Source organism: Periplaneta americana, chromosome 2 (assembly GCF_040183065.1).
Source record: "Periplaneta americana isolate PAMFEO1 chromosome 2, P.americana_PAMFEO1_priV1, whole genome shotgun sequence".
In the NCBI taxonomy this organism is placed as follows: domain Eukaryota; kingdom Metazoa; phylum Arthropoda; class Insecta; order Blattodea; family Blattidae; genus Periplaneta; species Periplaneta americana.
The window spans coordinates 56,847,675-56,863,724 of NC_091118.1; the positions used below are offsets into that span (position 1 = coordinate 56,847,675).

Sequence of the window (16,050 nt, forward strand, 5' to 3'; positions counted from 1 at the left end):
TATGTTCAATGCTTTTTTCTTAAAGTGAAATCCTCTATAATACAAGAAAACGTCATAACAAAACCACGTGGAACATGCTTGGACCGTCACCGGTGCCATTGGCTTCTATCGATAGATGCATTAAGGTCTGAGTATTGAAGATGACCTTGCTACCTGTAACCGTCCAATGTATAGAATAATGTCAACTGTTACGAGCGCCAAACGGTGTATATTGGAACTTACAATCTGTAGAGATGAAATTATTTAAACTCGGTTTCCATGGTGGAGTAACCAGTTTGCAGATCTAACGGTACTAATAACAGAGAAGAGTTGAAGCTGCTCTCCAAGGCCGGGGGCTATTGCTGAAGGGCAGTGAAATTTTACAGTACATGCAGTAGAGGAGACAAGACCTTTCCTATAACATTATCATGTGCCGTGGTTACATCACCAATGGGTGTGGAAGAGGAAGAAATATCAGTCCGAGATGAACATCTGTGTCCGTATAATCGTATAATATTACCCACCACGAAACAAACTCTCTTTCTGATAGCTAATTCTTTCCCCTATCGCATAGCTCACATGCCAGGTTTCGCCTCCTGACTTATACTAGGCCTAACTGATTTAAGAAAAGTATCCTCATTCCTTCTGTCCAAGCAGCCACCCTTGTAACAGTAAAACAGCCGTCTCTATGTTATTTTCTCAGAAATAACTCCACATAGGCTACATGCTAAGTTTGAAAGTTGTTTCTCCGCGGGATGTATCATTTTTTCTCATGAGTTCGTGACCTTGCCAGTTTTGTTCCAGTTCTTGTATTTGAAAGTTTAACGTACGCGTAAATGTACACATACGGTCTTACTAATAAAAACTCTATATACAGACGTTTAACTGTCTTATACTTATACAATGAGTAGCTCGTTTATAAGTCGTGTGTAAATTCCTTACTAATAATCACTACATACGTCGTGTATAACAGTATAACTGTTACACAGCTACGTCATAGTTTCGTCATTACTTCGTTACGAAAGGTAATAGAATATCTGAGGTTCTCTACTGGATCCGGTAGAGCGTTCTAGTGTGGCGTCTTAAATATCGATAGTACAACTGGCTCTAATCGATTACCACACTACATTTTGGTCAAAGAGTACAAGCTACAGCAATATTATTCTAATAATTCTATGATCTTTGGTTTGTTCTTCTGTGGTTACAAGGTAAACATCGTCATAAAATGACAGTCTATACGAACAGCTGTTAAAGGGGCGGCCATTTTTTCCCTTATACAACGCTTAAACAAGGGGTTTCGTGTAGATAACTACTGCAAAGCAATTCCCATTGTATAGTTACAGCCTCATAGCTTATTCACGGTTTATTAGTAACGTTTTCTGTCTCAAATTTGCATAAGTCTCGTATAAAAACTATACACGGTTTATTAGTAAGACTGATATAGTTTAATAGTGTGTACATAATATAAGGCAAGATGCCCATTTATCGCCACCGTTTGGTTTTTGAAGATTTTAAAATTACGTACTTAAGACATTTAGCTACAATGTACATAAATCGAAATTTATAAATGCGGAAACAAATGGAATATAAAACATTAAGAATTAATTTATTCATTTTTTGATATTTCAATGAAGCGGTCTAAATTTCGTCCTCTATGCTTTTCAACACATTCAGTGGAAATTATTTTAATAATACACTAAAATAGAACAAAAGCACCTTTATTAATTACTAATGATTAACAAAAATAGTCCACATCTGTGGAGTAACGGTTAGCGCGTCTAACTACAAAACCAGGTGGTCCGGATTCGAATCCCGGTCGGGGTAAGTTACCTGGTTGAGGTTTTTTCCCCTCAACCCAATATGGACAAATACTGGGTAACTATCGGTGCTGAACCCGGACTCATTTCACCGGCATTATCACCCTTCATCTAATTCAGATGCTAAATAACCTGAGATGTTGATACAGCGTCGTAAAATAACCTACTACTCAACAAAAATATGTAATATATTTTAATGACATTTCGCAAAAAAAAATCTTTCATATGATATTTTTTAACTCTTCGAAAAAAAATTACACAGTTTAAACCGAGATTAAATAGTTCAATGCGTTTTAATCCGTCCTGAAATACAAATGACAATAGCCTTGTTAAAATTCCACGAGATGGGAAAGCGTTTCGAATTTCGGCCCAGGGACAAAATTTAGACGGAACCTGGGGAACGGAATATAGGCATGTGCACCACAAACGAGCCCGTACCACCCCGTAACGGAGAAGTGAGAAATGTGTTCCCAAATTGAAGCAGCGTTGTATTCTGTATCCGAAAGCTAAATGTTTTTATTTACAGGAACAATACTTCCTTTACGATATACCTATAATAACGTGTTTCTGCTGTCAGCAGAGTTGCTAGGTTTTCTGCGAGGGAAATCGGAATATCAGAAGCTAACGTAAGACATTAGACTTACTATCACTTTATCATAAGATTTATAGCAGTTTTCTGAAAAATGGTGGTCACGTGCTTTTAATGTAATATTGAGAAACACTATAGTCCCGTCGCTCTAATTTCCGGCAGCCAATCGCGTTGCAGATCGGCCACATTTAAACGTGTACGTCTTGTTATTCGCTGAGGAAGACGTTATTCATTTCTTAAGACTCGATAAATACTTAATATAATCGCCCGCCATTTTGGCTCTTTCGTTGGCGTTCGCAGAAAACACGAAGATGTTATTTGCCGCTCAATTATATATTTGCTGAATTACAGTGCGTTTGATTTATTATCATAGGAGCTACGACATGATAATGTTTAACGGTGCGACAAATAGATTCCTCGTATGGTAGCTCGGCAACGAAAGACAAAAATGGCGAACGATACTACCTACCTAGACTTTATAGAGCCTTCACTTCCTAAGACGTAAGCAAAGAGGAGGAGTCACTCCGGAAATAACAGCGTCGCGACTATAAAATACGAAGGACACACAGTACAGTGAATACTATAGACTAATCGTTTCTTCTTTTGTTAACCACGAATATGTTTTAACCATTCGCTACTAAATTAAGGTCGCAACTTTTCTTTTTCGGAACCAACACTGCAACAGTACATCTGACGATGAATCCATGTTTGAACATAGTTCACTAAAATTTAAAATTCAGCAATTGTATGTGACTGTTATTGGTGTAAAATACGATATCAAAACGCTATCTTTTTTGCCACTCAACGCACCTAAAAAAGACAATGTTTATTAATTGCGAGAGCAGCGACTACGTACCGAAACGGATTAATCAACAATGCGGTAGAATTAGGGGAACTATTATCTTGCGAGTAGAGTTTCCTTACGGAAATCAGCTGGGCTACCTCATAGACTTACTAAATTTCCGCGGGTTACCTCTTTGTTTACAATTTTACCATTTGAGTCAATATATAAATAAAAATATCGGATAACAGGAAATGCAGACTAATTTGTTCAAATTACGTTATATGATTTTTATGAATCCCGACTCGAAAATTGGGAGAATTCCGCCTAATTGGGATGCCCTGCAACTCTGGCTGTCAGGCTTGCATCATTCCATAGGAACTGTGAATGTGAATATTCATAACCACGGTTAATAAAAGAATTCGGGCCGTATTCATAAACATTTTTAGCGCGGGCTTTCGGTGGATTATCAGCTTTTTCGTATTCATAAACCAGTGTTAGCGATAGGATATGATTTGAATTCTGTAATAAACCAGTGGATAGCCGGGACTAGCTCAGTACGCTCGTAGCGCGTGCTGCGAAATGTCTATGAATACCACCCTTAATGTCTACTTTTTAATTTAATCTGTACGTTAAACTGCTATATGAAATCAAAAAGCAGTAGCAGTAGTAGTAGTAGTAGTAGTTCATAGTAGTAGTAGTAGTAGTAGTAGTAGTAGTAGTAGTAGCAGTAGTAGTAGTAGTAGTAGTAGCAGTAGTAGTATAGGAAACTTTCATTAATCCGTAACTAAGACAAGAGTTACTTTCAATCGGTCATAGGTTATTAAAAATTAACTTTTTATAATTTATACAGTTTCTGGATTTTTAAATTCTGCGAATAATTATTCATGTATGCACTGAAACAACAGCTGTTTGAACAAAATGGAGTGAATGAAGGACAATAACAATGTATATGGTAATAACGTAGTTTGAAAGGTAACAACTACTTCGAAATGAGTTGAACACACTGAATGATTCATTGTAGGGTAGAAATTCTCTCTGCGGGTTGCACCTATCCATTTTCGGTTAAGGAAATCTTTACTCAGAGGAAAACTGAAGTAGAACAGTCGTATAAGTACAATAGTTTGTCTTCTATAACATAATACGGAACAAAAATCGTCGTACAAATTAAAGATTAACTAATCAGTGGAATGTAACATTTCTTCCTTCTTTATCTCTCAGAATTCCTGCATGGAAATACACAGTCTAGTATATAATATACTGTCACGTAGCTTGAGTTGATGAGGGTACTAGGAACAATAGATTGTGCCGGTACTGTTTCACATTGTATGTTATGAGGCGCAGTAGCGATCCTAGTGGTTAGCAACTATCTATGAATGCATATTCCCTACGTATTGAGCTTCGTGACTGTATATACTAGATTTCGGTTATACATTAATTTGTTATTGTTTATTCACTTGTTTTGAAAGGCATTATGAGACTTCTGTTCCAACCAAACTGTAACTCTAGACTACACTTTGCTGGCGTAAAGTGAAACTTTGTAAAGTGCACTTCTTCAGGTTTTTATTTAGCTATGGTACTACTTTATTTACTTTCATTCACGTAACTTTGTACATCTTTGTCCACCTAATGATTCTACTTGTACTTGTATATTTTTTACTTGTTTGGAAACAATGGTTCATAACATACATAATTTTGCCTTTCGCCAACACGTGACCAGCACGTGACTAGACGAGGGCACCAGCCCGGGGCCGAGGCCACTCGCTAGTCTTCAGTCATCTGTTACCTACCGGTCAGGGCGGTTACACACACACCATGACGTGAGTACTAATTCAACATGTGCTCCCTTACTTTACTCAATATGAAATTAATTACATAAAATATTTGTTTTCTTTTCATTATTTAATTTTATATCTTTAACTATCGTTCGTTCAATCATTCAATTATTTATTTATTTATTTATTTATTTATTTATTTATTCTTTCATTTTTGACTTTATTCTGATAATCATAAATTCTAATAGGCTATTTGCCGCCGGTCGGATACCAGTCGGTTAATTTCTTAAGGGGTTAAGTACAGCTTACAGCAGTAAAATTTTTAGAAATAGCCTATTCAATATTTTTTCATCCATTACTATATCTTGTACAATAACAAAAATTGGTATGTTTAAAACATTGTCCTGCTATATGAAAAAAATATTTTTACTGTTAAAAAAATTATTTATATATATATTTTTTTCAAACTTCAATATGGTGGCAGTTTACTGTGCAGCGATGAAGCGTTTCCCTCATAACTCATAAACTTGTTAACTTTTCATGTTGTCTCTCTTTTATTTTATTGCTGAAACTCGTGTTTACAATATCATGCTCTTTCAACTACAGTCCTTAATAAATAATATATTTTTTTTAATTTTATGTTAGAAGAAAAAACTGATATTTGACTATTTTTTAAAATGATTTTATTTTTATCACACAATCTATCAAAGATAGAGAAGTGAAGTGATCTTGCATTATACTGTAGATATGACATGCATAAACACACAAAAAATGTCATTACAAAATGTTGGATAGTTTTTTAGTTATGTGGGAAACGTTTCATCGTTGCACAGTGAATTCAATTTTGAAAAATATAACGTAAATAATTTTTTTAATCCGTAAATATATATATATATATATATATATATATATATATATATATATTTTCTTTTTCATATAGCAGAAGAACAGTGTTTTGTAGATACTAATTTTTATTGTTGTACAAGATACAGTAATGGAGGGAAAAAATGTTGAATATTTCCAAAATTTTACTGCTGTAAGCTGTACCTAAATCTTTAAATCAAGACAATCAATCAATTACTAAAACATCTATCAACAAACTATTTCACTCAGTTACTATCAGATACTCGTCAATCACATCAGTCATTCAATGACTTAAATGGTTTATATAATATGTCTAACAGTAAATATATAGACAAAGTCTAGATAACGAACACAGTATTACAATAGCTATTTATGCAACAAGTTGCGTAATGATAGCGTTTTAAGCACGAGAAGTGAAGATTGTCCATCTCCTCCTTCGGGTCGGTAAATAACACGGCAAGTGCTTAAAACGCTAGTTTCGCACGTGTTTCATACAATATGTTTTAGACAGTCGCTCGAGGATCATTAAAGTATTTACATTTTAAAGAGAATCAAATTGTTGATTCGTTCTCTCGTAATAGCGAACTTCTGATGTTAAAGACGAAAGAGTATTACATTCGTATGGAAAAAGATAGATTTCACGGCCTTCGGATATGTAGTAGGCTATGGTGATTGTTTTGTTGTTGTGAATATTTATAATGAATAAGTAGTTGGAATTTATGCTTTCAGTATTTCTAATTAGCGTGCTTAAAAGTACTTTTAGGCACGGAAATTGACTTTCAAGCACGCTAATTTATGGATGCGGAAATAAATGACTTTTCGATACCAAAATGAGAATCGAAAAGTCGTCATTATGAAACGACTGTCTAAAAATAAATTTTACAGTCAAAAAATTCATCAAGGTTGGCAAGAATGGCATTAAAATTAATCAACTAGAGATGCATGACTTGAAAGCAGATCTACTCAAGGGGGAAGGTACAATGGCTCTCAAAGATACCTGGCCCGTACTAATCGATAGTGATCGATAATTTGTTCGTGTAAGTGTGGTTTCTTTAGTTATTACTTCTATGAATAGATGGCGAAGATAACAGTGTCACCAATAGTACATAAATATACCCGCATTATATAATTCAAAATTTCATCCCCCTCTAATGTTTGTAAAAAAAAGCACTAGATTTGACGGGAAACTGCTGATCCTGTCAATTATGAGAATAATTTATACTTAATCTATATCAACATTTTCCCAAACACTTTTGTAGCCGTCACACAGGGTCACCTACTGAGACTTGCTGAGCTATTTCAAAGTTCGTCAATTTTTTATATCTTTGGTTCTGACTTATCCCGTAGTCAGAAAGTTACACGATAAAAAATTGGAGGTCAGATATCTTTGAACTCCAGCATACCCTTTCGCTAGTATAATTTTACTGGTATTTCAAAATAATTTTTCTAATAATCTATAGGTTTTTTTAAATTAAAAATTGGCATGCTTAAAGGGAGGCAGAGGTGAAATTTTGAACAAAACTGAAGAAAATTTGTTCTTTTTTTTCCTTTTTTTATTATCTTTATACACTATATTTTCATATTCCGATGTTAGTTTTTGATTTCGTGCCCTTTAAAGTATGAAATTAAAACCAAGATAACTGTATTACTATATTATTTCCATTATAAACTAATACTTATCATTATTTATATACCTTCTCTGAACATATAAATAAAAAGAAATATTGAAAATTTCTTACAATATGGTGCATGGAGCATTTTATATCAAACGATATAAAGTTTTATAAAATTATTAATATTTACAGAACTATTGTACTTAGAAAGTTGAAACTTGGTATGTTCATTACTAATAACATACTTAGTATCCAAGATCAATTTCAAACAAATCGGATACATTTTGTGGATTTTGAAATATTCACATCTGCCTTCCCTTAATGTACACTATCTGTATATCACTAAGGAATTTTAATGTTTTTGAAAAACTAATATTTTAATTATGAAAATTTGTGAAGTATTTTGTTCAGCCGGGCTGCGTTTGTATCATAAGTACAAAAATCCTGAAGATATGTTAATGAAACTTTGTATGCATGTATTTAACTTTTATTTTATTGGGTTATTTTACGAAGCTGTATCAACATCTAGGTTATATAGAGTCTGAATGACATGAAGGTGATAATTCCGGTGAAATGAGTCCGGGGTCCAGCACCGATAGTTACCCAGCATTTGCTCATATTGGTTGAGGGAAAACCCCGGAAAAAACCTCAACCAGGTAACTTGCCCCGACCGGGATTCCAACCAGTGCCACCTGGTTTCAGCGGCCAGACGCGCTGACCGTTATTCCACAGGTGTGGACGTATGCATGTAGGAATATAATTCATCCATATGAACAACAGACTCTATAAAAATGTTTATGTAGAAAAAAATAACAATGATGTTATACTAAATTAAAGAAGATAAATATTATTTAAGAAAAATTAAAAAGGGATTGAGAGATGAACAAGATACCAAGATAAGAAGTCAAGATTCTGCAAGAACTGGAAGGGATGAAGTAACATTAGCGACACCGAATAGAGGTACGTCAGTGGGAAGAAGTAAGGGACAGAAAAGTTATAACTTAAGAGATTGGTGCATGAGTGACAGAACATAGGAAAGTGATAAAGTGGAAATAGTATGCATGAGTGACAAAACTTAGGAAAGCGATAAAGTGAAAAGGGTGATAGTGACAGAAAAGACGGTAAGGCAAGGGAATAATAGTGAAAAAGGATAAGATACAGGTAATAACCAGGGAATGATTGTAAGTAGTGATACACATATAATAAAAAAGTAGAAATGGAAATGAAATGAAACTGTAGAAATTACTTCGTCTGAAAATATACAGAGTAAATTAATGGGAAGAAGTGGTCAGTGAACGATAGTGATTCAAGTGAATAAATAAGTTAACAACTATGAAGGAGTTCAACTTAATGTAAACAATGTTGGGAACAATTAATAAGAGATTGAGATAAGTGACTGTTTAGTGAAATGAGATTAGTTAGAATAAGATAACTAGGAAAGGGAAGGGTAAATATAAGAAGAAGGGAGGGCAACAGATGTGAGTGACGTAATAGAGAAGTGATCAGGGTCATTTATATGTAATAGCCGGATGTTTAAAAAGAAAGCGTAAGCAGAAAATTATGTATCCAAGGGAGTGATGGCACTGTATGCAGAAATGTGAAGGGCCATCACGACCGAGGTAAGCTGGTGGAATAAACATATCATATCATATTATATCATATCATATCATACCATATATATCATATTATATCATACCATATATCATATCATATCATATCATATCATATCATATATCATATCATATCATATCATATCATATCATATCATATCATATCATATCATATCATATCATACCATATCATATATCATATCATACCATATATCATATCATACCATATCATATATCATATCATATCATATCATATCATATCATATCATATCATATCATATCATATCATATCATATCATATCATATCATATCATATCATATCATATATCACATCATATCATATATCACATCATATCATATATCATATCATATCATATATCATATCATATCATACCATACCATATATCATATCATATCATATCATATATCATATCATACCATATATCATATCATACTATATATCATATCATATATCATACCATATATCATATCATATTTCATACCATATATCATATATCATACCATACCATACCATATATCATACCATACCATACCATACCATATATCATATCATATCATATCATATCATATCATATCATATCATATCATATCATATCATATCATATCATACCATATATCATATCATATCATATCATATCATATCATATCATATCATATATCATATCATATATCATATCATATCATATCATATCATATCATATCATATCATATCATATCATATCATATCATATCATATCATATCATATCATATATCGTATCATATCATATCATATCATATATCATTTAAGAAAAATTAACTATACATTCTGATTAAGTATTCTAGAGTATGTTATTTACATGGGAGAACTATACATCGACGTTAATAACCTAGTAGTTGATACAGCGTCGTTAAATAACTAACTAAAAAAATACATGCATGTAAAGTTTCATTAAAATATATTAAGTATTATCGTGACACTCAAAAGATTAACATAGGCAACCGTTCGATATTCAAATTTACACCGCTCACCGCGTCTTTACTTCATTCGCCTGTTTCTTACTCGCCGAGCAATTGTTATAATACAGACAGCGTCTTTCGGATAAGTGAAGGGAGAAGTCGAGGTCAGCAATCATGTCGGATCTTCATCTTAGAAACGTGACACGTATCGGATGACTTGTATGTAATAAACAAAACAATCAGTCAGGGTTGCAAGGAAAAGTTGAATTCTAGTAAAATTAAATTAGCGAAAGGTGTAGTACCCACTGTAAATAAAAAAGTGTGCGATGGAAATTTATTTGCAATCTATAGAGACATTTGTTGACAGTTATTGCATGATTTGGTAACCCCACAAGCTAAGATGTTAAACTTACTTCTTTGTCCTGTATCATAGAAATCAATATCATTAGACGATCATTATCAGTATGCCAGTTTATTCACTATAAAGTCAGTCAGTCAACCAGTCATTCAATTTATGTCAGTAATTATCAGTCTGTCAGAGTGTTATCAGTCAGTTTAATCAAACGTCAGTCATTTTAGTCAAGCAATCAGTTTTTAAGTCATACAATAAGTCAATCGCCGAGTCATTATCAGTGTATTAATCCGCCAGTTAGTTCAGTCAGACAATCACTCAATCATTCAATCAATCAACCAATCCATCAATCAACTAATCAATCAATAAATAAAATATCTGTCAAATTATTTCGGTAAGTCACTATGAGACACTCGTGGATCGCGTCAGTTATTAGTCATTTAGTCAGTCTTTACCCGTCCGCCAGTGTATTAATTACGATGTCAGTCAGGCATTCAATTAATATCAATAACTATCAGCCTGTCTTAGTATTAATCAGTTTAATCAAACGTTAATTATTTCAGCCAGTCAATTAGTTTTTAAGTCACTCAATAATTCAGTCAATATCATTCATTCATTTAGTGTTCTGCCCAAGGGCAGGTCTTTCACTGCAAACCGAGATTTCTCCAATCTTTCCTATTTTCTGCCTTTCTCTTCGTTTCCTCATATGATCCATATATTTTAATGTCGTCTATGATCTGATATCTTCTTCTACCCTGAACTCTTCTCCAGTTCACCATTCCTTCCAGTGCATCCTTCAGTAGGCAGATTCTTCTCATCCAGTGACCCAACCAATTCCTTTTTCTCTTTCTGATCAGTTTCAGCATCATTCTTTCTTCACCCACTCTTTCCAGCACAGCTTCATTTCTTATTCTGTCTGTCCACTTCACTCGTTCCACTCTTCTCCATATCCACATTTCAAATGCTTCTAGTCGTTTCTCTTTATTTCGTCTTAATGTTCATGTTTCTGCCACATACAATGCCACACTCCACATAAAGCACTCTACTAGTCTCTCCTCAGTTCTTTTTCCAGAGGTCCGCAGAAGATGCTCCTTTTTCTGTTAAAAGCTTTCTTTCTCATTACTATCCTCCTTTTGACTCCCTGGCTGCAGCTCATGTTACTGCTTATAGTACACCCCAAGTATTTGAAGCTGTTCACTTGCTCTACTGTCTCATTTAGAATTCGCAAGTTTACCTTGTTTATTTTTCTTGCGACAACCATAGTCTTCGTCTTGTTTGCATTTATCTTCATCCCATACTGCTCACATCTGTCATTTAGCTTCAGTAGCATGTCCCTTAGTAAATATAAAAATGTTATGTTTTATTTAACGACTCTTGCAACTACCGAGGTTATATCAGCGTCGCCGGTGTGCCGGAATTTTGTCTCGCAGAAGTTATTTTACATGCCAGTAAATCTACTGACATGAGCCTGTCGCATTGAAGCACACTTAAATTTAATGGCATCGACCTGGCCCGGAATCGAACCCGCAACCTCGGGCATAGAAGGCCAGCGCTACACCAACTGTGCCAACCAGGCCGACTAGTAAATATATATACATATATATGTATATATACATATAGTGTTTATTTAGCGTAAATAGGTTAGATTTCGTGTTGGCCTAGTTTGTAAATAATATGAATAGGGTAGACGAAAAGAGAAATAAAGGCAAGAGAAAAACCAAAAGAAGTTTACTACGTAAAAATTTAGCAGCTAAGAGATGGAAGAAAGAATAACCAGTAGACATATCTATAGACTAAATGATTGTCTATCAACTTCACAAATAAGTATAGGTCTTTCTCATACTACATCGACACAAGAATCTGTGTTACCGTTACTTCAACATCATCATCTCAACCATCTGCAAGCGATCCTCATAGAAAATTATTCTTCTTTTCAAGTGCAAGTAGTGACAGTGTTCAGAGTGAAAGTGAACGTATGACTGCTCCCTCAGACTATGTTTTGGTACTGTACATAATAGTAATATGCGTTACAAGAGCGGTATGTTGAAGTTTTCATGTTCGAGGAAAAGTTTGAAAAAGCGAAACGTAGTTGAGCTTTTTTAATTTCCGAGAATTGAAAGAAAACATACCGCTCGTGTATAGTGCATTATTTTGTGCAAAGATCGTTTATTACATACCTGAAAGAGGAATTTCTAATTAGTTGCAATGAACTCTCCATCTTGGTTTCTGTTTAATGACGGCAAATTTGCAAAACAAAAATATCTATCTTCAACATTGTTGCTTTAAAATGTTTTCTGTGTTTACTATACTCCAGCAGGCCGTGATATACGTCTGTATTTTTTTTCCCCCAGTCTATGATGAGTCTGGAATCTTGTTGATTTTTTCACGGCTTCCTTAATGTTACTTGCATCACGAATGCAGTAACTTTAGTGGAGTTGTAGAGTTTACTTAATTTTTGCAAATATTTAAAAACAATAATTAACAGTGCAATTTAGGTGAAATTACAGTGGTAAGTTTCCAATTTATAATTATTACTATATTGAACGTCTCTAAAAATATGTTAAAAGCCTAAAGCAGTAAAATCAATATGTCACTTAAGCGGTAAGAAGAGGGAAATTTTGTAGTGTAGGCTTTCACGGCCGGAGTCTATAGATCTAGATTCATTTTCCGGGCTGAGAGGCCGTGGTCTGTTGGTTGGTTTTCTACCAGACCACGGCCTCTCAGCCCGGAAAATGAATCTAGATCAAGAGGGAAATTGTTATGTGTGTTAGGTTGGGAATACTGAATGTGGAATTTTAGACTTTCCGCGGGTTGGTTTTGTGCGGAAACCAAGCAAATACGCACGATCTCGCACAAAAGTTTCTGGTAACATATAAACAAAGGGACGGTATATGCTAGTTGTGGTGGAAGTGATTTCACAATTGATTTATCACAATTTATGGTTTTTGTACAAAAATTAGAGTGAAATGTGTAGTTTGTTTTAATGTTTGCAGTGAAAGTACACAATCCCTAGGACTGAAAGTAAAGAAGCAAGTCGTGCACAATTTGAAGTCAATTGGAAAATGGTAAATGCTTTTCTGTCACTTGGAAAAGGACATGCTGAAATGGAACACTTCTGCATGGCAATGATAGGTCTATGCCAGTAATTAGTGCCTTTTCTTGTAACACGCACATGATAGAAGCAGCAAAACAAAATGAAACAATACGTGACAATGTATTGAAACAATACGTGACAATATATTGAAACAATGTGTGACAATGTATTGAAACGTGCTATTACTGTTGTTCGCCAGGCATATATTTCTTCCAATCCTGTTTTCGTGAGGACGATATGACAGATACTACAGTATCATATGATGGAACATGGCCCAGCACTGAGACCTGTTACGGTCTATTGCGCTAACCCTCAAGCTAGGCGCATTCCCAAACCCACACCGGCTGACTATACTAAGGTTCGCTGCGTACCCAGTTTCGAACAGGCAACCCCTCTCGTCTCTAGGCCAGCCCCCTCCGAGCGTCGCCATCCGGCGATTAGGGAATGCTATGGAATGATGACGAAATGGAGAAATGTTGACGGAATTATGTAAATGCCTAATATGGGGAAAAACGGGAGAACCCCGAGAAAAACCCCCAACTGCAATCTTGTCCGCCAAAAGTGTCACTATGGATTTTTCAGTGAAAAATCATAGCCCTGACCGGGACTCGAACCCGGGCCGCCTGCGTGACAGGTCAGAGGTCTGACCAGTCAACCATCGCAGGGGTATGCAAAATATAAATACCTGTTTTCGGAAATTCAGTAAAGAGTGCTATAATGTCATTGCATACATTTTATATGAAGAGAAGAGATACCGTACTTTCAATTTTTTAAAATTATGGAATTATTCTTATTTATTTATTTTTTTTTTTAACTTTTGAAGATTTGACATAAAAGGTGCGGTAATTCACCAGTTCATTTAAGGAACTGCAGTAATATAGTTCTGAAACCCTTATATTTCCTTCTCATTTGAGGAACACCATCAATTTCCCCCAAAGTAGTTTATATTTGATCAGAACGTGTAAGGGCAGCTTCGGAAATGTTATTCCTGCTGTTTTGTTTCAATCCCCACTTGTTCTCGATCACATAATTCTCTTACTTATGGAGAGACATGATTCCGCCACTAACGTAAACTTTGTTTTGAATGATGACTGGTACGGGCGTTGCACAGGTATGTCACCTACTGTAATTAATGATTTTTTTATTTTAGTAGATTATTTTACGACGCTTTATCAACAGCTCAGGTTATTTAGCGTCTGAATGAGATGAAGGTGATAATGCCGGTGAAATGAGTCCGGGGTCCAACACCGAAAGTTACCCAGCATTTGCTCATATTGGGTTGAGGGAAAACCCCGGAAAAAACCTCAACCAGGTAACTTGCCCCGACCGGGAATCGAACCCGGGCCATCTGGTTTCGCGGCTAGGCATGCTAACCGTTACTCCACAGGTGTGGACGTAATTAATTATGGATTAGGGTAAAACATAATGGAGGGATGAGAGCACATTCAGGCAGTTTTTCTAGGGTTACTCACGTTTCCCTATATTAAACATCTATATTATTCTGTCAACATTTCTCCATTCCGTCATCATTCCATGGCATTCCGCGAACGCCGACTGACGAAGTACGGAGGGGGCTGGCTTCAGGCTCGAAACCTGGTTACACAGCGAACCTTAGTGTAGTCAGCCGGTATGGTTTTGGGAATGCGCGTAGCTTGAGGGTTAGCGCAGTAGATCTTGAAAGGTCACAGTGTTGGGTCGCAGTGCCCCCTCTCCAAATTCCATAACATTTCATTCCATTCCATAGTTTAATCAGCTGGCTTTTCTTAGCCGGGGTTCAGAGTAATAGTTTTTTTAGTGTGTTATTTTACGACGCTGTATCAACATCTCAGGTTATTTAGCGTCTGAATGCAGTGAAGTTGATAATGCCGGTGAAATGAGTCCGGGGTCCAGCACCGATAGCTACCCAGCATTTGCTCATAAAGAGTTGAGGGAAAACCCCGAAGAAATCTCAACCAGATAACTTGTCCTGACCGGGATTCGAACCCGGGCCACCAGGTTTCACGGCCAGACGCGCTACCCGTAAGTCCATAGCTGTGGATCAGGGTAATAGTTCAGTCAGTTGTACGTACACCTAGGTTTCGGCCTCCACTTTCGAGGTATCTCCTGATACATCACAGACATTAAGATATAGGCATCAGTAGATTATTAATTTGGGTTGTTGATGCTCTGCACTTGACCAACAAGAACGTCGTTATCAATCATTTTCTGAATGAAGAAATAGTTACCCTCAGTTCCGTAAGTAGGAGATAAAATAACATGTTTAAAGCATGCAACGCAAAGAAATTATTGTCTTCGATAATGATTGTGTTATACATCATTTATGCATTCGTGGTAAGGTAAATAGTGCACATTATCGTGTTATGAGTTGGGCTGCATAAAGAAGTAGACAAACGAGTAAAAATATAACAGAGCAGATAAGAATATGAAACGTCATTACCGGTAATACTACCTGGACATTCTTCAGCATCGAAAGCTACTACGGGATCAGGTAGATTCCTGGAGAATGACATTAAGTAAAGGATTCAACACTTATTGCCTTTGAGAACAGTTCTTCGCAATGGATCCAATAGATACAGTCCTTGAAATTAGAGATTAGTAATGGGTCTAACAGATGGAGT

General features: G+C 35.5%; 1 protein-coding gene across 1 annotated transcript in view; it reads left to right on the forward strand.

Moving 5' to 3' along the window:
* Positions 1 to 4,899: 4,899 nt before the first annotated feature.
* Positions 4,900 to 16,050, forward strand: part of LOC138693925 (facilitated trehalose transporter Tret1-like) — a 108,532-nt gene continuing 97,381 nt past the window's right edge. The window contains exon 1 of the mRNA XM_069817679.1: positions 4,900 to 4,986. Within this exon, the coding sequence (XP_069673780.1) occupies positions 4,982 to 4,986 (5 nt within the window). The 5' untranslated portion in view covers positions 4,900 to 4,981. The remainder of the gene's footprint in view (positions 4,987 to 16,050) is intronic.